Source organism: Oncorhynchus keta, chromosome 15, assembly GCF_023373465.1.
Source record: "Oncorhynchus keta strain PuntledgeMale-10-30-2019 chromosome 15, Oket_V2, whole genome shotgun sequence".
In the NCBI taxonomy this organism is placed as follows: Eukaryota; Metazoa; Chordata; class Actinopteri; order Salmoniformes; family Salmonidae; genus Oncorhynchus; species Oncorhynchus keta.
This window is the reverse complement of record NC_068435.1, coordinates 35,667,645-35,688,457: the sequence shown is the minus strand read 5'-3', so window position 1 is coordinate 35,688,457 and position 20,813 is coordinate 35,667,645. Positions and strand designations below refer to the sequence as shown.

The 20,813-nt window shown below is 42.2% G+C and overlaps 2 protein-coding genes and 1 long non-coding RNA gene across 4 annotated transcripts; 2 read left to right on the top strand and 1 right to left on the bottom strand.

Annotated features, from left to right (window-relative positions):
* Window positions 1-120: 120 nt before the first annotated feature.
* Window positions 121-3,156, bottom strand: LOC118394856 (microsomal glutathione S-transferase 3-like). Of its 2 annotated transcripts, none has more exons than XM_035788453.2 (6): window positions 3,003-3,156; window positions 2,226-2,354; window positions 1,971-2,044; window positions 1,767-1,824; window positions 722-794; window positions 121-625 (listed from the first exon to the last, which is right to left on the bottom strand). In XM_035788453.2, exons 2-6 carry the CDS (start codon window positions 2,340-2,342, stop codon window positions 456-458), a joined length of 492 nt encoding a protein of 163 aa, XP_035644346.1. In that variant the 5' UTR covers window positions 2,343-2,354; window positions 3,003-3,156; the 3' UTR covers window positions 121-455. The 2 variants fall into 2 exon arrangements, with proteins under 2 accessions (XP_035644346.1, XP_035644347.1); XM_035788454.2 differs by having other exon boundaries at window positions 2,226-2,376; window positions 3,003-3,128.
* LOC127907645 (uncharacterized) lies at window positions 2,244-5,463 on the top strand. Its single transcript, XR_008065271.1, has 2 exons — window positions 2,244-2,385; window positions 4,538-5,463. It is a non-coding gene; the product is annotated as an uncharacterized LOC127907645 (long non-coding RNA).
* A 2,223-nt stretch (window positions 5,464-7,686) lies between these two features.
* LOC118395233 (leucine-rich repeat-containing protein 52-like) lies at window positions 7,687-15,729 on the top strand. The gene is made up of 3 exons (XM_052463936.1): window positions 7,687-7,996; window positions 8,415-9,045; window positions 15,382-15,729. Exons 1-3 carry the CDS (start codon window positions 7,940-7,942, stop codon window positions 15,714-15,716), a joined length of 1,023 nt encoding a protein of 340 aa, XP_052319896.1. The 5' UTR covers window positions 7,687-7,939; the 3' UTR covers window positions 15,717-15,729.
* Window positions 15,730-20,813: the final 5,084 nt, after the last annotated feature.

The window sequence follows — 20,813 nt, the reverse complement described above, 5'->3', positions numbered from 1 at the left end:
AATGAGGACAAACACACATTATTAACCTCTTGGCAACCTTTTTCCTAATACACCTACACACATCTCCCACACGCCCATAGATAACAGCATTAAAACACACATTTCACACATGACCATGGATACCAGCATTAAAGTCATTATTTAATTAAGAATACAGTTTTGGCAAATATATTTATTAAAACATCACGCTCACAAAGAATAGGTTCATCAATGTGGTGAAGCATGTGCCGCCTCTGTCGTTCGTTGCAGAAGGTTCTCTGGGCCTGTCAGTGTTCAGTAAGTGGGTCAGGGAGGAGTTGGGGTGGTGTAGTTATGGAATGAGGCACAAACAGCAGTGGTTGTCCGTTTCCACGTTTACTGAACTATGTCTTTCTACATATGCCATACACATGTATGGATGACCCCAAGAGACATTCTACTACTATTAGATTGGGGTCGGATGGGGTTGCAGTACCTCACTGGGGAATGGTAGCAGGAAGGGGAGCTGAGAACCTCATGCCCGGTCTCATCCCAGACCACACCCAGTCACCACAGCCCAACAGGGTTCTGCCAAAGTTGGCTACGATCAGCATCATGCCCAGCAGAGCAATGTTCCCGAACGCCCCACGCATCCTTTTCTTAGGATCTGGAAGGATAACATAGAACAAAACCCTTGAGTAATGGCTGCCATATGGTTTTGTTTTGATCAACTATTGTATTATAAGCATATCTATTGTCTTACCTCCAGTGGAGTATCCGTATGCGTAGATCTCCCTGCTTATAACCCAAGTCATTCCAAGACCACTGACTAGGCGCTGTAACACACAAGGCTCCCTGTTAGTATACTACAGAAGACTCTTAATACCTTAAAAAAAAAAAGTCAATGTCCGCACCCCCGAAGAAATCTAATTAGTATAATAAATAAAAAACTCCAAAATGTGTCTGTTTAATCATGGGCTGGATCTCAATCCACCTCATTCGCCAATGGTGGTCTTCCACATCTGTGGTGGAAGGTAGCCGAGCTACAGAGGTGTTTGTTTGTCAGACCATGAAACATCCCAAAAATCGGTCTTCTCACAAAAACGTCTGTAGCCCCCCGAGGTTTGGCCTACTGACTAATATGACCAGTCTATGGAAAGAGGACTCTCATGAACACAATGGTGTTCTCCGTTTTGCTCTACGCCGCCCACAAGTGTCATGGGACTCATCATAGGACTCATCTTAAGCCGGTACCGCCGAGTTTTGGCTACACACTAATGTTTTGCTCCAGGACGCCCTGAAGGTAGCCCAGTATCAGTTAAAATAATTAATGGAAGTATACATGGAAGTAGTTAAGTGGCCCCCAATATAAGTGTTAAAAATATAGGTGAAAATATAGGTGAAAACCTTTTTTTTTTCAGAAAATTCTCTCTCAAATATAGGACAGACACTTTAAAACAAACTTCCTTTTGATTAATTTGTTACTATTTGCTTTTACATGTATGAATCTGTATTCAATGTGTTTCTATGGGCTAATAGCAGTAAGCCCAAATTCAATGTTTCATCAAATAACATATTTTATGTTTTATTTTATACCTAAATGGGTCCTAAAATTCCAAATCAAATTGCTAAATGATCCTTGGTATGACCATCGTAAAAGTGTTAAGGATTAATGAATGGGAATCAAATTTTGCAGAGACACAGATGAGTGTGCTTCCGAATATACTTTGAGTAATCAGCTGTACAGTCTGGCATGCACGGTATGTGAATTTAACATAGAGTAAACTAATAAATGGAAGTCAAATTACAGGACTATGCAGGCCACCGATGGTGAGACAGAAGAGGAAGGCGGGGTAGATCTCCAGGCTGTAAAGAAATAACAACTATTAGTGGACCTAATATCACAGTAAGAAATGTTAACTCTTGTGTGTGAAAACATCTTGTGTTCTTTCTGCTGACTCTGTCAGCTACTTACTACATGTACATGTACATACTATAGTATTACTACATACGTGTTCTGATGGGCCCGCTGGATGCAATTGAAGATATTTCCGGTATCTGGGTCATCGCTGTACATCTGAGGGTACTGTCCAACAGAGAAGAGAAGATTAGGTTTTCTTAGCAAACACAGAGTAGGCTTACTAGTGAGGTTAGGAAAACTGGGTCCTTCTTTAAGGCTGTAACTTAAGCCCAAAATGTTTCCTGGTCAGAGGAAGTCACATGGTAAGCCGTATCCATTTAGCTGTCCCAGGTCCCGGGCCACTCACTTTGATCTGGTACTTCTTGCGGGCTTTGCCAACTTTCACGGCGAGGTGGCCGATCATGACTATGCTGGCAACACCAGTGAGAACGACAAACCCATATTCTTTAGACAGCACAACCATCCTGGCACTGATCTGCAAGAGGAAAATGCATAGCCTACTATAGGTGAGTTGGTCTATCCCACTTTCACTGTAGATAAAATACTGGTTGAAAGTTCAATCCAATCAGGTAACAGATTAGTTCGTAGGCCTTGTGTTTTAAAGGACATTATACATGAAAGCTATTCCACTGCCATGGAGCATAGGCTTCTATGCAAATATGAAATGTACTTATTCTGTCTATTTGTAGGCTAGTTTATGGTGTAACTAGGCTACTAAAAACCCTTTACCCTTACCAAGGTTTCACCCCTTGATTCAACCTGGACGCAGGGGTAAACATACATTCATAAAACAGATTAACCACCCAACTTTTTGCCGTAAGTAACTATACCAAACATAACATATCATACTATTGAGTGTCCCAGATTTACGTTTACTATGTTACGTAAGTATATGAGACCAGCTGCTTGATTCGAAATATCGTCTATGCATGTGTAGTACATAAAAGTTACCAGGGAAAACATAAAATGCGCATTTGACGCATTTTCAACCGGGTAAATGCAGTTAAACTTGGTGCGCTAATAACCAAAATAAGGTTAAGCCAATGGAGAACTAGGAGTGCAGCATTATATCCAGCAACAACACATCACATTGAATACTACTTGTAAAACAAATAGTATTTACCTGTAAATTATCTGAATAATGTTCGCAAATTGTCTGTATTCTTCCTGTCAGTAATCCTGCCTCGTCTGCTCCTGCATAGATGAGTCACAAATTAACACACAGGAGAGGCGTGGCGCTTTCACGTAGTGGGGTAGAGTTCATGGGCCATACCATAATATAGGTGGGGGAGTGTGAAACTTCCTAATGAGTTTAAACAGGGCTATATTTCACTCACAACCATAGAGATCAAATCAAATTACTAGAGGCTGGCATAAACCCTCAACGTTCCAGAGTAGTATGAAAATGACAGCCGTGGTGGTCATGGAGAAATCCAAATCAGTCTAAATGTTAGTAGAGGCATAGGTGATGAAGTAAGTAAGGAATGTGATATATCAGAAATTGTCTAATATAATTTGAACCTACAACATTGTCATATAATTATGAACACAGTTTATACATGTTTTATTCACACGTTCTGTATAAATATGCAGTACCGGTCAAAAGTTTGGACACACCTACTCATTCAAGGGGGTTTCTTTATTTTTTTACTATTTTCTACATTGTAGAATAATAGTGGACATCAAAACTATGAAATAACACATATGGAATCATGTAGTAACCAAAAAAGTGTTAAACAAATAAAAATACATTTTATATTTGAGATTCTTCAAAGTAAGCACACTCTTGGCATTCTCTCAACCAGCTTCATGAGGTAGTCACCTGGAATGCATTTAAATTAACAGGTGTGCCTTGTTAAAAGTTAATTTGTGGAATTTATTTCCTTCTTAATGCATTTGAGCCATCAGTTGTGTTGTGACAAGGTAGGGGTGGTATACAGAAGATAGCCCTATTTGGTAAAAGTCCATTACGGCAAGAACAGATCAAATAAGCAAACACAAATGACAGTCCATTATTACTTTAAAACATGAAGGTCAGTCAGTCTGGAAAATTTCAAGAATTTTTGAAGTTTCTTCAAGTGCAGTCGCAAAAACCATCAAGCGCTATGATGAAACTGGCTCTCATGAGGACCGCCACAGTAATGGAAGACCCAGAGTTACCTCTGCTGCAGAAGATACGTTCATTACCAGCCTCAGAAACTGAACCCCAAATAAATCCTTCACAGTGTTCAAGTAACAGATACATTTCAACATCAACTGTTCAGAGGAGACTGAGTGAATCAGGCCTTCATGGTCGAATTGCTGCAACAAAAAAAACACTACTAAAGGACACCAATAAGAAGAAGAGACTTACTGGGGCCAAGAAACACGAGCAATGGATATTAGACCGGTGGAAATGTGTCCTTTGGTCAGTCGAAAATTTAGATATTTGGTTCCAACCAATGTCTTTTTGAGATGCATAGTAGGTGAACAGATGATCTCTGCATGTGTGGTTCCCACTGTGAAGCATGGAGGAGGAGGTGTGATGGTGTGGGGGTGCTTTGCTGTGGACACTGTCTGTGATTTATTTAGAATTCAAGGCACACTTAACCAGCATGGCTTCCACAGCATTCTGAAGCGATAAGCCATCCCATCTGACTATCATTTGTTTTTCAACAGGACAATGATCCAACACCTCCAGGCTGTGTAAGGGCTATGTAAGGGCTACCAAGAAAGAGTGATGGAGTGCTGCCTCAGATGACCTGGCCTCCACAATCACCCGACCTCAACCCAATTGAGATGATTTGAGATGAGTTGGACCGCATAGTGAAGGAAAAGCAGCCAACAAGTTCTCAGCATATGTGGGAACTCATTCAAGACTGTTGGAAAATCATTCCTCATGAAGCTGGTTGAGAGAATGCAAAGAGTGTGCAAAGCTGTCACCGATTTGTTTAACACTTTTTTTGGTTACTACACGATTCTATGTGTGTTATTTCATTTTCTACAATGTAGAAAATAGTACAAATAAAGAAAACCCTTGAATGACTAGGTGTGTCCAAACTTTTGGCTGGTACTGATTGACTCCATTGTCTATATGGAATGTTGCCATATTGGCAGTTAATTTGAAAAATTATTGGAATGTTTCCACTTAAACTGGCTACGAATCTAGCTGATCTGCACAGTAGGCTATGATGATTATCTTAACATTCTTTGTTGTACACAATACCTCATCACACCACTGGGTGACCATGGGTGACCAAGTCTCTGACCAAAATGCTGACATGTTATACTGTGATAAGAACTTTCATGTCCATTTTAGTATTCTAATTCCTAATTGTATTCTTAATTATTCTCAATATAAAATGTAAACAACTGAATGCATACATTCAATGTGCATTCTATCTGTTGATCAAAGGGAATGGAATCCTGTTTTACAAGAGGTAGTGATTTAACAATACTACCACACTAGATGGCACTATATTCTCAGTAAACGTAAACAGCAGCCAAAGTACACTTTCTGAATGGCAGAAGCTTTGAGACTGGTCTTGAAAGGATTGTGACTATCTCCTTATGAGAAGTGTGAATAAATGCACTAATATTTTTGATGCCTCTTTGTTCTTTTTGAAGCAGGGACATACACTCCCGTTCAAAAATTTGGGGTCACTTAGAAATGTCCTTGTTTTTGAAAGAAAAACACATGTTTTGTCCATTAAAATAACATCAACTTGATCCGAAATACAGTGTAGACATTGTTAATGTTGTGAATAACTATTGTAGCTGGAAACAGCTGATTTTGAATGGAATATCTACATAGGCACATAGATGCCCATTATCAGCAACCATCACTCATGTGTTCCAATGGCACGTTGTGTTAGCTAATCCAAGTTTATAATTTCAAAAGGCTAATTGATCATTAGAAAACCCTTTTGCAATTATGTTAGCACAACTTTCAACAAAACGATTTTGTAGTAAGTTGATGTATTTTTATTTGTAGATATATGTTGTAGATATATGCCAATGAAGTTAGATATATATATAATATATTTAAATATACAAGTATGAAAGCCTTAAGATAAATAATTCACTTGTTTAGACGGGAAAATTTTTGATACTTTTTGAGTAAGTTAGCAATTTGTTGCATGAGCGCTTTGTGGGAAACTCGCCCCCCCTACTAGGACCCTGGGGGCTAGCTACCCCTTTATGGTTATGAATGTTTCTATTTGTCATTTCGACAATGACTGGCACCGTTAGTGCTAGTTAATGCTTACTTGCTAGCTAGCAACTTCACTAGCAGTAAATGCTAGCCAGCTAGCTAGTTAGCATAAACTGCTAGGAGGGCTAGCTAGCAACCTTATTACCAGATTGTCTGAGGTAAAACACATGAAAAAGATAACGTAACTTAATTGCAGTTGTAAATGTTTCCACTAGTGACTGATAGCTTTACAGTTAATGTTATTTTATAGCCTTTTAGCTATTTTACACAGCATTGTATGTATGTCATATAGCTTGATAGCTAGCTACGTTTTTAAGAAAAAGCTTTTCAATTGGCTTCTCTCAGGTGGGGACTAGATTAGGTGTGAGCAGTGGAGGTGGGCCCCAATTTGACTGGGGATGGTTTTATTTGTGACGTATTTACAAATTAGCAGAGCATAAGAGAGTTGCCACATCAATGTTACACTGAATTAATTAGTTAAGTCATTGTTATTAAATGATATATTCCATTCCAATAAATACTTTTTTTTCTTCCTTTATTTAACTAGGCAAGTCAGTTAAGAACAAATTATTATTTACAATGACGGCCTACCCCGGACGACGTTGGGCCAATTGTGCGCCTCCCAATCACGGCCAGTTGTTAAACAGCCTGGATTCGAACCAGTGTGTCTGTAGGGACACCTTTAGCACGGAGATGCAGTGCCACTCAGGAGCCCAATTATAAACAACTATTGAAAACCTTTTGCTTCTGAATGTCATTTTGAAGACCGCTGGGATTTAAAATATTGCATTACTCAAATAATATTTAGTGCAATTGTACATAATTGATTGTATAGAAAAGGAACAACAAAGACAATGAATGTGCAGGTGAGTTAAAAAGAGGGACTTTACATCAAATCTCCTCATAGTGCAGATATTAATGGTGACATGTGCAACACCATTTCCCCCCATATTTTATTTAAACAATTAAAACAGGACAAATAGACTTAGCTTCTAAGTATGACTTACTAAAGCATTTCTAAATAAAACAGATTAAATGGATTTGAACCCTATGCCATAATCTTAAACCCTATGCAATTTAGGGGGGGTATCGTTACCACAGTACTTTAAAAATGCCCCTTTTCTAAAAACAACATTTCATGAAATAACTCAAGTGTCAACTGTAGCCATTTATTTCCCTTTATGGTTTAGTCACCCGAGAATGACCTTCATCCACATACTATTTTTTTTCTCCAAATGTTGCTTTTATGTGTCAGCAATTAGACATTGCGCTTAGACGGGCTAGTTACCCCCAGAACCCTATTTTTCTTGTTGAACCTGGGATTTGAGAAAAGCGCTTTACAAATGTAATGAATTATTGTTATTATTAAACTGAGATAAATAGAGTATTATGTTGGATCATTATAGTGTCACAATTGGCTACAACTTAGGCATTCTATTTCTAGAACGCTTTGGGTACATTGGTAGAATTAGGTAGCCTCTTCTAGCTTTTGTGACAGCTTGACTCCAGTTGTTTATGCTTCCTTGAGCTCCTCTCTCTCCCCACACACTCAATGCAACGCGTGAGCAGTGAGCACACCAAATCGCCCACCTTCTCATTCGTTGCTCAGTTTCAGAGAAGGCAGTCACTCCACCACACTTGCAGGAGACCAAAATACCATTATAACACTTGTCTACGACGCGCCAATGAACTCTCCTGCATAGTGAGTTCAAATGGCAGTTGTTACGCAAAAAAAGATTGATACTGGAGGAAAAATGTTCTAATCGACCAAATCGAATACCATTGAATTGGAACTGAGTGGAGAGCTCGGGCGTCTTGAGTCCTATAATGAATACGCACGAAAACCCAAACGTGAGGCGACTCTCGGAATGAACTACAATGACAACTTGCGAGGACAAGTGGCCAACAACAAACCTCAATATCAGGTAACTATAATTGGATGATCATTTTAAATTAGCCTGGTTAATAGCATTAACATTAACTGATAACTGGCAGAGGACATATGCTATCAATGAAGAATGCGACGGCGTGCCCACTGGGCAACAACTGGTTGAATCAACGTTGTTTCCATGTCATTTCAACCATAAAATTATATGTGATGACTTTGAATCAACGTGGAAAACTGATTGGATTTGCCAAAAGTCATCAACATAAGGGGATTTCGTATTTTTTTCATTCAACTTTTAACCTTAATCGAATGACATGGTAACTTTTTTGTGGATTTCAATTACCAAACAAATGTAAATCAAAACTAGACGTTGAACTGACGTCTGTCCCCAGTGGGTGGTTTGTTCAAACGGAATTGATGAAGTCCTTGGCGGTGTCATGCGTCTTGCCCCGCAGCCCAGCGCGCAATCCTTGCGGTTCATCATTCTGCTGATCCTCGTCATGGGGGTGGCGCCGTCCCCGGCTCTGACGGCGGGATGCCCGGCACGCTGCGTGTGCGATGACCAGCTGGTGGTCCAGTGCGCCGGGCAGCACCTCACCACCTTCCCCACCGAAATGCCACTCTCCACGAGGCAGCTCATCATCTCCAACAACCGCATCATGGAGCTTCCGCCGCTTCAGCTCAACTACCTGTCGGACTTGGTGTATTTGGACTGTAGCAACAATTCACTGACGGAGATTTCGGAGTCCACATTCGGTAACCTGCGGAAACTTGCTTACCTGGATTTGTCCTTCAACACCTTGACGCGGATAGAGGACAGGACGTTCGGGCCGCTGTCCAGCCTCGTGATGCTGAGGATGACGGACAACCCCGGCCTGTGGGACATTCACCCAGACAGTTTTGCGGAGAACTCGGCGCTGCAGGTGCTGGACGTTAGTAGAAACAACCTGACGGTGCTCAACATCAGCTCTCTCATCGGGCTGCCCACCCTGCGCTCTGTCGGCCTCAGCGGGAACCCCTGGAGCTGCGACTGCGACAATGAAGACCTCTGTCTTTGGATCCACGTTGAGGGATTCAAGTTTCAAGGTAAAACTGTATGCACTTTCAGAGAGAAATACACATACAGAGACAATATGTAACTATGACATTTGATCTATTCTTTGTGGTTACATATTTGACCAACAATTGACATTGTGCATGTTCATTTATACAGTAATACTTTTTCAACTTGTCCTTTCCTGGGATTTGAGCTCGCAACCTCTTAGTTCACAGCAAGCCAATCTTCCTGCTACACCACCATGTCTGTGTCCATTATCAGTTAATCTGACTGTTCTCTCATCATTGATTTGATTTACTTGTTTTAGAGTGTTCACACTCCTGAAATGCTCACTGAAAAGCACTTCACTTTCACAACCACATGCTGTGTTCTAAGATATCAGCTCAGTCCCTTTGATCGTCACTATCAGCCGTCTGGATCTCACCTGTTTTGAGAGGTACCATCTGTCCTTGTCTCAGCAGTTTAGAAATAAGCTGCTGATTTATGGGAAAATCTCAGGTTCTTCAGTGGGTTCTTCTTCAGGACTCTAAGCCTGATCTTGTTTGGTGCACAAAGTGCATTCTGGATCTCCTCAATACGTGTTTCATTATGAGTTCATGAATGAGGTCTGCTACACCTCAACATTAAGACATTTAAGACAGTTATAAAGCTTAGGGTCATGTATAAAAATGCCCAGTTGCACATTATTTTGGCTACCATGGCTAAAAAAATAGATCTCAGTGAGTTTGAAAGAGGGGTCTCAAATGAGCATAGGGGTTTTAAAGTGTGTGTGTGTCTCAGTCACCAGATCTCAACCCAATTTAACACGTGTGGGAGATTCTGGAGCGATGCCTGAGACAGCATTTTTCACCACCATCAACAAAACACCAAATTATGGAATTTCTCGGGGAAGAAAGGTGTCGCATCCCTCCAGTAGAGTTTGCAGACACTTGTAGAATCTATGCCAATGCACATGGAAGTTGTTCTGGCTCGCGGTGGACCAAACCCCTATTAAGAAACTTTATGTTGGTGTTTCCTTTATTTTGGCAGTTATCTGTATTCCTTTACTGCATACATTTCATGCGTGGTTGCCTGCATCACGGGGCCTAGGATACGTTTTGAAACAGCAATTGTAGACGATCAAATAACACGCAATTAAGACTTAATCCCAAAACCCACAGTGTCGAGATGTGAAAATATATATAAAATGACCAGTGAATCTCTGCCTGGGTCCACCTGCACATGCCCCACCAACCGGAAACACTTCAATCAACAAACTACACTGAGTATACAAAACATGAACGCCTCCTCTTTCCATGACACAGACTGACCAGATGAATCCAGGAGAAAGCTACGATCCCTTATTGATGTCACTTGTTCAATCCACTTCAATCAGTGTAGATGAAGGGGATGTATACAGGTTAAAGAAGGATTTTTAAGCCTCGAGACAATTGAGACGTGCATTGTGTATGTGTGAATGGTTAAGACAAAAACATTTAAGTGCCTTTGAACGGGGTATGGTAGTAGGTGCCAGGCGCACCGGTTTGTTGCAAGAACTGCAACGCTGCTGGGGTTTTCCACACTCAACAGTTTCCTGTGTGTATCAAGACGGGTCCACCATCCAAATGACATCCAGCCAACTTGACACGACTGTGGAAAGCATTGGAGTCAACACGGGCCAGCATCCCTGTGGAATGCTTTCGACACCTTGTAGAGTCCATGCCCCGTCCAGTTGAGGCTGTTCTGAGGGCAAAAGAGGGGCGGGATGTGTTAATGTCTTAATGTTTGGTATACTCCGTGTATATGCCTATATGTAACGAACGTGCCTCATGGAACCACACTCATGTGATCAGTGACCTTGCCTTAGACTTGAACACTTCAGTTAGTGCCTTAGGCCTTTAGCTCAGTGGACTAACAGTCTAGTTGTGCGCGATAGACTTGGGTTCAAATCCAGTCAGTTACACTATGCAACAACATTAGTTTTGAATAAGAATTTTTTCTTTTTCTGTTGTATTCTTGTATCTTGACAAACTAATGTACTGTACATCAGATTTTGGCTTTGTTCAGTTTGGAGTGGTATTCCCTGCTTTTTTGGGATGTAGCAATACTTAAAAGGGTAGCTACAGTTGAAGTCGGAAGTTTATATACACCTTAGCCAACTACATTTAAACTCAGTTTTTCACAATTCTTGACATTTAGTCCTAGTAAAAATGCTCTGTCTTAGGTCAGTTAGGATCACCACTTTATTTTAAGAATGTGAAATGTCAGAATAATAGTAGAGAGAATTTTCTATTTGAGCTTTTATTTCTTTCATCACATTCCCAGTGGGTCAGAAGATTACATACACTCAATAGTATTTGGTAGCATTTCCTTTAAATGGTTTAACTTGGGTCAAACCTTTCGGGTAGCCCTCCACAAGCTTCCCAAAATAAGTTGGGTGAATTTTGGCCCATTCCTCCTGACAGAGCTGGTGTAACTGAGTCAGGTTTGTAGGCCTCCTTGCTTGCACATGCTTTTTCAGTTCTGCCCACACATTTTCTATAGGATTGAGGTCAGGGCTTGGTGATGGCCACTCCAATACCTGGACTTTGTTGTCCTTAAGCCATTTTGCCACAACTTTGGAAGTATGCTTGGGGTCATTGTCCATTTGGAAGACCCATTTGCGACCAAGCTTTAACTTCCTGACTGATGTCTTTAGATGTTGCTTCAATATATCCACATCATTTTCCTTTCTCATGAAGCCATCTATTTTGTGAAGTGCACCAGTCAGTCTCCTTCCAGAGCGTTATGACAGCTGAAGTGCACCAGTCAGTCTCCTTCCAGAGTGTTATGACAGCTGCGTGGTCCCATGGTGTTTATATTTACGTACTATTGTTTGTACAGATGAACGTGGTACCTTCAAGCGTTTGGAAATTGCTCCCAAAGATGACCCAGACTTGTGGAGGTCTACAATTTTTTTTCTGAGGTCTTGGCTGATTTTTTTTCTCCACCTTGATGTCAAGCAAAGAGGCCCTGAGTTTGAAAGTAGGCCTTGAAATACATCCACAGGTACACCTCCAATTGACTCATATGATGTCAATTAGCCTATCAGAAACTTCTAAAGCCATGACATAATTTTCTGGAATTTATCAAGCTGTTTAAAGGCACAGTAAACTTAGGGTATGTAAACTTCTGACCCATTGGAATTGTGATACAGTGAATTATAAGTGAAATAATCTGTCTGTAAACAATTGTTGGAAAAATGACTTGTGTCATGCACAAAGTAGATGTCCTAACCGACTTCCCAAAGCTATAGTTTCTTAACAAGAAATTTGTGGAGTGGTTAAAAAAAACGAGTTTTAATGACTCCAACCTAAGTGTATGTAAACTTCCGACTTCAAGTGTATTTATAGTGCATCTCGCTGAGCAAGCGCCTGTCACACCATGATACACTTACTAACAGGCATCTCCCATCAAATGCGCACACAGACCAGCTTGTCTTCCTCTCCTCTGCAGCTCAGGCAGAATCCTAAACTAGTCCTGTAAGAGCTCTTCTACTTGCTGCTTATTTCCTTTGTCTGCTTTCATTTGGAGCGGAGTCCCTTCCAGTCACAGCTCCCAGAAAGGGAGAACACACACACACACACACACACACATGCACACAGGGGACAGGGGACGGGGGGGGGTACTGTATAAAGCAGAAGGACAGAAGGTGTATAGAGATGCTGTGTTTTTGATCGTCACCATCAGCCGTCTGGATCTCACCTGTTCTGAGAGGCACCGCCTGTCGTTCTCTCAGCAGCTTAGAAATAATGCATTGATAGAAGGAAGAAGGGAAGAAAAACTCACAGAAGCAACTAACAGATTCTCCACTGCTGTCTCGCCTCCCGAAGATTAGCATACTGCCTGTAGTTAGTAGTTATATATACGGAGAGACGCTAGGAATAGCATTGTGTGCGGACGGGACGGGGAGAGGAAGCCTCTCCTTTGATGTCGGCCACAAAGGGGGGTGAGAGTGTGGCCCGGGGGCTTCCATGCCTTGGGGAGAGAATGAACTCTAGCTAAGTAGAGGAAGTGGAAGGAGTACTTCATGTTCACTGGGAAGAGGAGGGTAGCGTGTTGTATTATTGAAAGGAGTGCTACTGTAGTGGTGTCAGGAGGTCTGAGGCTAGCTAGGTCAGAGGACAGTTCCAAGTGTAGTGCTGTGTGTGTCACACATCTGTGCTGCTATATATGTTTCTAAACTCTCAGGGCATCTGAAGACAAAATGGAATGTCTTTGGAGGCAACAGCAAATCTCGGCCTGTCTCTGTTGTTATCCCTTATCCCTAACTCCATTGGTAGTTATGTACCCCCTTATTTACTGGGTCATGCATCTGCCCTGCCTTTAATTAAACAATCAAAGACGGAGAGCAAAGGTTCAGTTGTGGTGTAGGCTAAGGCAAATCAAGAATATATGGTGTGGATTTCCACAATGGAACACTTAAGTATTCATGTGATGTAAATCGGATATATTATGGCCCTTCCCTTGTGCTATTCTGTTTCAGTACATATCATTGTCTGTAGCTCCATTCAGATTTGTACTTAAGGATTTGAAATGTCTCTAAAGTGAAACGAGCACAACATACTGTATGTCTCCATTTCCTCAAAAAGTCCATACTGTACATGCACAATGTATGGACAAAGCCTGCCTGCACAGGTTCTGTTGGGCAAAATAAGCCCTTAACAAAGTCTGCTGGAATGAAACACGGAATACAGAACAGAGCAGAGCCAGCCAGTCAGCGAGCCAGCCAGTCAGCCAGCCAGCCAGGCAGAAAAAGCTAAAGTCGTTTGATCTCATCCCGAGAGAGACCCCCCAACACAAAAAGCTGCGAACACAAAAGCAAATTAAAGCGTGTCCTTTTAAATTCTCCAACACTATGAGTATTGCAAGCACATTCCAGGCTTTTTTCTTCTTTCGAAATATTACCCCTAACAAACGGGGACTTTCAGATGATACCCAGGCAGCCACACACACAGTATTAGCATCATTAGATCGATAGCATCTGTTATTAGACCAACGTACTAAATCAAACTAATGCATCCCAAAACACAAACATTTCCTCTCCCCCACCCCCGTACAATAGGTGTCACCTGTCAGTCAGGTGTTTAAAGCTACAGAACAGCAGTTCCCTGTTCTGACATTCAAAACAAACATCCCCTTTTTTCTATTGAGATTCACGAATTCTGAGTGAGTGAGGGGCTTAGTCATGATCCAACTAGGAGCCTGTTGGTGCCAGGCAGCTTAGAAGATGAAAAGCCATGCTAACTACCATACCAGTCAGACACAAAAGACAGAGAGTATACCCAGTGATATCCAGAGGGGCTGAAATGCACTTGAATTATTCAAATGCCTTGAACTTGGTGTGATGTAATATCGACGTGACAACACACCAATAGCGGGCTGTCACTCCTGTTCGGTTATTTTCTGACAAGGGAAACAAATCAACATTTATTGGTCCCGCACACAGTTTTGCAGATGCTGTCGCAGGGGCAGCGAAATGCTCATGCTTCTATGTCCAACAGTGGAGCAATATCTAGCAATAGAAAATGATTTAGCAGGTACTGTTTTCCTACATGGTAGTTTTTATTATAGCTGCAAATGGAAAGATATTTCAGTAGGGAGTGTGTGTGTGTGTGTGTGTGTGTGTGTGTGTGTGTGTGTGTGTGTGTGTGTGTGTGTGTGTGTGTGTGTGTGTGTGTGTGTGTGTGTGTGTGTGTGTGTGTGTGTGTGTGTGTGTGTTGTCCATCTCTCATGAATGTTATGTAAAACTATATAATGTAATGTGTGTGAATTATTCAACAGGCCAGAGATCTCGATTTGATGAATTATAATATTGATATCACCTTCCCTGGGTGGGTAACCTACGCGCTCCCCAACACTGCAACGCTTCAAAGAACATGTTCATCATTATTATGTGTACGCAGTGTGCTGACTAATGCGTCTGACTTAGAGTATTTCCCACATCAGCTTTTATAGAGAAAAACCAACTACTACTGTTGTCTTAACCTTGGCAGGCCTAGTCCTAAGAGTTATTCTCAAATTAGGGTTAGGGAATTGATCATAATAATGGTGTCAGTTAGTTGTTCTTGTTTTGGTAATACTGTATGGGCTCAGTACTAATTGCTATGACTACTAGGGCCCGCACTCTTTCCTGGTCATGTGACCTGACCAGGAAAAACAGTCTGCACTACTGTAGCCTATGACTAGGACCCAGAGTTTTTACTGGTCAGGTGACATGCCTAAGAAAACCTCCAATCATTACAGCTAGTGATAGGCTTTTACTGCTGTGTCTCCAATGCAGGTTTCAGTATGACTTACGTAAGTAATGTCATTAACCCCCACCTGTGCTGTGTTCTCTCTTCCAGACGAGGGCCAGACGGTGTGTGGTGGTCCTCCTGACCTGCGGGGGCAGCGCTTGGGTGAGCTGGGGCTGCAGCTGCGGTCACGGTGCCACCAGGGCCTGGGATCGTGGGACTACCTGTTCTTCATCGCCATCGGCTTCGTCATCTTCGCGGCGGGCACGGTGTCGGCGTGGGCCATCGGGGTGGTCATGGTGCTGTACGAACGCTACGTCAAGAAGAAGAGTGAGCAGATGGACCCTGAGGATGAGGTGGAGCAGGGCGCAGGACCTGGCACGGGGAGCGGGGGTCGTCACGATGGCAATGGAGGTTTGAAAAACACTGGTCACATAGTGGTTTGACTCCTCCCTGTAGCCCCCCTTCCGGCTGTGCCTCGTAACCCACAGAACTACAAAACCTGTGATGTCATAGGATGGCAGAGATTAAGAAGAAACTTCAAAGTAGAGCACACTGGGATTTCTATTGACTCCCTTTTAAAAGAAAAACGAGAGACAACACATAGATGTGCCTGATTGAGAGTTGAATGGTCATAGTCATACACACTGAATGTACAAAACATTAGGAACACCTTCCTGATATTGAGTTGCACCCCCTTTGGCCCTCAGAACATCCTCAGTGCGTCGGGACATAGACTCTACAAGGTGTTGAAAGTGTTCCATAGGGACGCTGGCCCATGTTGACTCCAATGCTTTCCACAGTTGTGTCAAGTTGGCTGGATGTCCTTCGGGTGGTTGACCATTATTGATACACATGGGACACTGTTGAGCGTGAAAAACCCAGCAGCGTTGCAGTTCTTGACACAAACCGCTGCGCCTGGCACCTACCACCATACCCCGTTCAAAGGCACTTAATGTGTATGTGTGCCATGTGTATGTGTGCCATTCAAGCTCTGAATGGCACACATACACAATCCGTCACAATGGTTCAAGTCTTAAAAATCCTTCTTTAACCTGTCTCCTCCCCTTCATCAAATCAAATCAAATTTTATTTGTCACATACACATGGCTAGCAGATGTTAATCTGAGTGTAGTGAAATGCTTGTGCTTCTAGTTCCGACAATGCAGTAATAACCAACAAGTAATCTAGCTAACAATTCCAAAACTACTACCTTATAGACACAAGTGTAAGGGGATAAGAATCTGTACATAAAGATATATGAGTGAGTGATGGTACAGAGTGGCATAGGCAAGATACAGTAGATGGTATTGAGTGCAGTATATACATATGAGATGAGTATGTAAACAAAGTGGCATAGTTAAAGTGGCTAGTGATACCTGTATTACATAAAGATGCAGTAGATGATATAGAGTACAGTATATACATATACATATGAGATGAATAATGTAGGGTATGTAAACATTATATTAGGTAGCATTGTTTAAAGTGGCTAGTGATATATTTTACATAATTTCCCATCAATTCCCATTATTAAAGTGGCTGGAGTCTACACTGATATAAGTGGATTTAACAAGTGACATCAATAAGGGATCATAGCTTTCACATGGATTCACCTGGTCAGTCTGTGTCATGGAAAGAGCAGGTGTTCCTAATGGTTTTATTATATAGGCCTAATCATACTCATATTGCAGGACATCTCTCCTTTTCTGACATGACTGGTTTATGTCATGACTGGTTTATGTCATGACTGGTTTATGTCATGACTGGTTGATGTCCTGACTGGTTTATGACCGCAACACAACAAATCCCATTTATCAGGAGTGTGACATCACAGCCTATTTCATCTCAGAGCCTTTGCCAAGGCAGGAGATAGAAACAGAATCATGTATTGATTTAACAAAATGTTGAACAACAATTTGTCTTCTGCATAAAAGTGTGGGCTGTAGCATTTGCTTTTAAATTGCTCGAATAGACATTCAATCTTACAGAATGCGTGGCGGCCAGTGTTTGGTACTCGCTATAGGCGCATGCGATGTTAGTTTGAAAAAGTCACTGCAAAAGATGAATACATTCTGCCCACACCTCTACAGAAATGTGATTACATTTCCGTTGCGCTTAGTTTTAGGAACTATTGTGGCTCAGTTCCAACATCTCCAAATCAAACAGCAAAGGCATTTGTGTTATCATAAAAGGTGAATGGACAGCGTTTTCCAGACAGGGTTGTAAACGCTCGTTCACGAGAACACAAAAATACAGTGTTGTATGCCTTTGATTTATTTAGTGAGACATTAACTCATGACTGATAAATGAGGCCCCTGTTCCTCTCTGGTCCTGTGTGAGAGTGTGTGTGTGTGTGTGTGTGTGTGTGTGTGTGTGTGTGTGTGTGTGTGTGTGTGTGTGTGTGTGTGTGTGTGTGTGTGTGTGTGTGTGTGTGTGTGTGTGTGTTGGGAGTTTGACCCTTTACTATTACCCAAGTAGAGCCCTGTCTGCTGATGGACTTGGCTTTAACCCAGCATGCTGTTGCTTTTCTGGCTGGCCTCTCAGTGGGGCCAGGTCAACACGGAATGTGATAATTGATTTCCAGTGTCCCTGCTGTCCCTGGTTAGTACAATGCACAGAGTCCCATCCACCCTTGCTGTCTCCACATGCACTGACTGCACCAAAAGCCTTATTGAAGTACGGAACTATTTCTACAGCAATAGCACAAAACACTACTGTGAATCAGAATGATTATTATGAATCACAGTACTAGGCCTGCTTTGGCACAGTTGCTTTAATCTAATCTGTACCCCTCAGAATACTACTGACCATCTATCATTCACTGGCTTCTTTTTAAAGCTAAATTCAGATCACATGGATCACTCACTGCACTCCCTATCTGTCCTGTCGGTCTTCCGGCTGCACTCTTGACGGTGATCCTGACTCTTGACTGTTATAAACTTAGGTGAGTCTCCCCATTCACCCCAACAACAACAGCTGCCCTAAGGAAAGGCTGCGGCTGGATTAAACTGGCTCTGAGGGGCTGTCAGAGGACATATCCACTACACAAAGGATTGATCAGCTGGAGAGGGAATACAGTTATATGACTGACAGAGAAGCCAATATGAGACAAACTTGGTGCACCTAAGTCAGTTTGTCACCCCTCCCCCACCCACACACACACACAAGGAGGTGATGCACATGGGTGTTACAGAGATAGACTAGGGTCCAAGGTGCCCCCAAGGTTAATGCACTACATTAATGTACAGCCAGTGTTTATGTCATAACTTCTGTTCTGATGTATCTAACCGACTGGGAGCATGTTCTCTGGGAATAGCGTTGAGTATTGGGCTGGTGTCCTGATCAAAGCAGATCTGTTATTACAGTTAAATTACTTTTATAGTGACACTATGACACTCTGTTTCTAGTCAGCACCAGGCAAGTCTGAACCAGGAGCTACACTGGCCAAAAGTATGTGGACACCCCTTCAAATGAGTGGATTTGGCTAGCTCAGCCACACCCATTGCTGACAGGTGTATACAACCGAGCACACAGCCATGCAATCTCCAAAGACAAGCATTGGCAGTAGAATGTCCCATACTGAAGAGCTCAGTGACTTTCAACGTGGCACCATCATAAGATGCCACCTTTTCAACAAGTCAGTTTGTCAAATGTCATGTCCTGCTCGAGCTGCCCCGGTCAACTGTAAGTGCTGTAATTGTGAAGTGGAAACGTCTAGGAGCAACAACGGCTCAGCTTGAAGTGGCACTCCAGCTTACAGAACGTGACCGCCAAGTCCTGAAACGCGTAGCATGTAAAAATCGTCTGTCCTCGGTTGCAGCACTCACGACCGAGTTCCAAAGTGCCTCTGGAAGCAACGTCAGCACAAGAACTGTTCGTTGGGAGCTTCATGAAATGGGTTTCCATGGCCGAAAAGCCGCAAACAAGCCTAAGATCACCGTGCACAGTGCCAATCGTTGTGCATGGTGATCTTAGTGGTGTGAAGTTCGCCACCATTGGACTCTGGAGCAGTGGAAATGCCTTCTCTGGAGTGATGAATCACGCTTTTCCATCTGCAGTCTGACAGACAAATCTGGATTTGGTGGATGCCAGGGGAACGTTACCTGCCCGAATGCATAGTGCCAACCGTAAGGTTTGGTGGAGGAGAAATAATAATCTGGGGCTGTTTTCCATGGTTTGGGCTAGGCCCCTTAGTTCCAGTGAAGGGAAATGTTAACACGACATATTGGACGATTCTGTGCTTACAACTTTGTGGCAACAGTTTGGGGAAGGTCCTTTCCTGTTTCAGCATGACAATGCCCCCATGCACAAATCGAGGTCCATACAGAAATGGTTTCTTGAGATCGGTGTGGAAGAACTTGATTGACCTGCACAGAGCCCTGACCTCAACCCCCATCAAACACCTTTGGGATGAATTGGAATGCCGACTGCGAGCCAGTCTTAATGGCCCAACATCAGTGCCCGACCTCACTAATGCTCTTGTGGCAGAATGGAAGCTAGTCTCCGCTGCAATGTTCCAACATCTAGTGGAAAGCCATCCCAGCCAAGGGGGAACCAACTCCATATTAATGCCCATGCTTTTGGAATGAGATGTTTGACGAGCACATACTTTTGGCCATGTAGTGTATGTTGGCGGAATGAACATAGTACTGCTGTACCCCTCAAATACGATACTCATGAATGTATGCGCAAGCGTGCTTGTCTGTTTGTGCGTGTTTGTGTGTTTCTTTTGAGGGGGGCACAGAAACATAGTCTGCCTAGCTTTATGCATCTAAGGCCAGGCACCACACCCCAATAAGTGTATTTTTCCCCCTTAATCATATCACAGTTGAATGTGGGCACAAATTGAATACCTTTATTTATATATATATATATATATATATTGGGCAGAAAATCTAAAACACAACCAAAACAAACAGCAGATACATCCAACAAGTTTGTAGAGTCACATGCTTGACGTAATCATTGCGTGCTAGGAATATGTGACCAAATACTACACTTTTGACATTTTTAATACACATATAAGTGAACTCATCCCAATACTTTTTGTCCCTTCAAATTGGGGGACTATACACAAAAAGAGGCTGTAATTTCAAAACAGTTCACCTGATATGGATTTTTTTTTTAACCTTTATTTAACTAGGCAAGTCAGTTAAGATCAAATTCTTACTTTCAATGACTGCCTAGGAACAGTGGGTTAACTGGGTTGTTCAGGGGCAGATCGACAGATTTTTACCTTGTCACCACTAGGCTACCTGCCATGAGGGTATGAGAATACGTTAGCCTCAAATTCATTGTATCATTTCAAATCCAAAGTGCTGGAGTACAGAGCCAAAACAACACAAAATGTGTCAATGTCCCAATATAGTCCAGTTTGTAACATTCTCTATAAAATGGGCATTTAAATGATGTGTGATTCAATGTCGTGAGCTTTGAAATGATGGATGTATGTCCATTTAAAGCGGTTACAATTCGTGACATTTTGATGACGGTAATATGATACTTTTTGAAAATATTAAAGGGACCAATACCAAAAAATG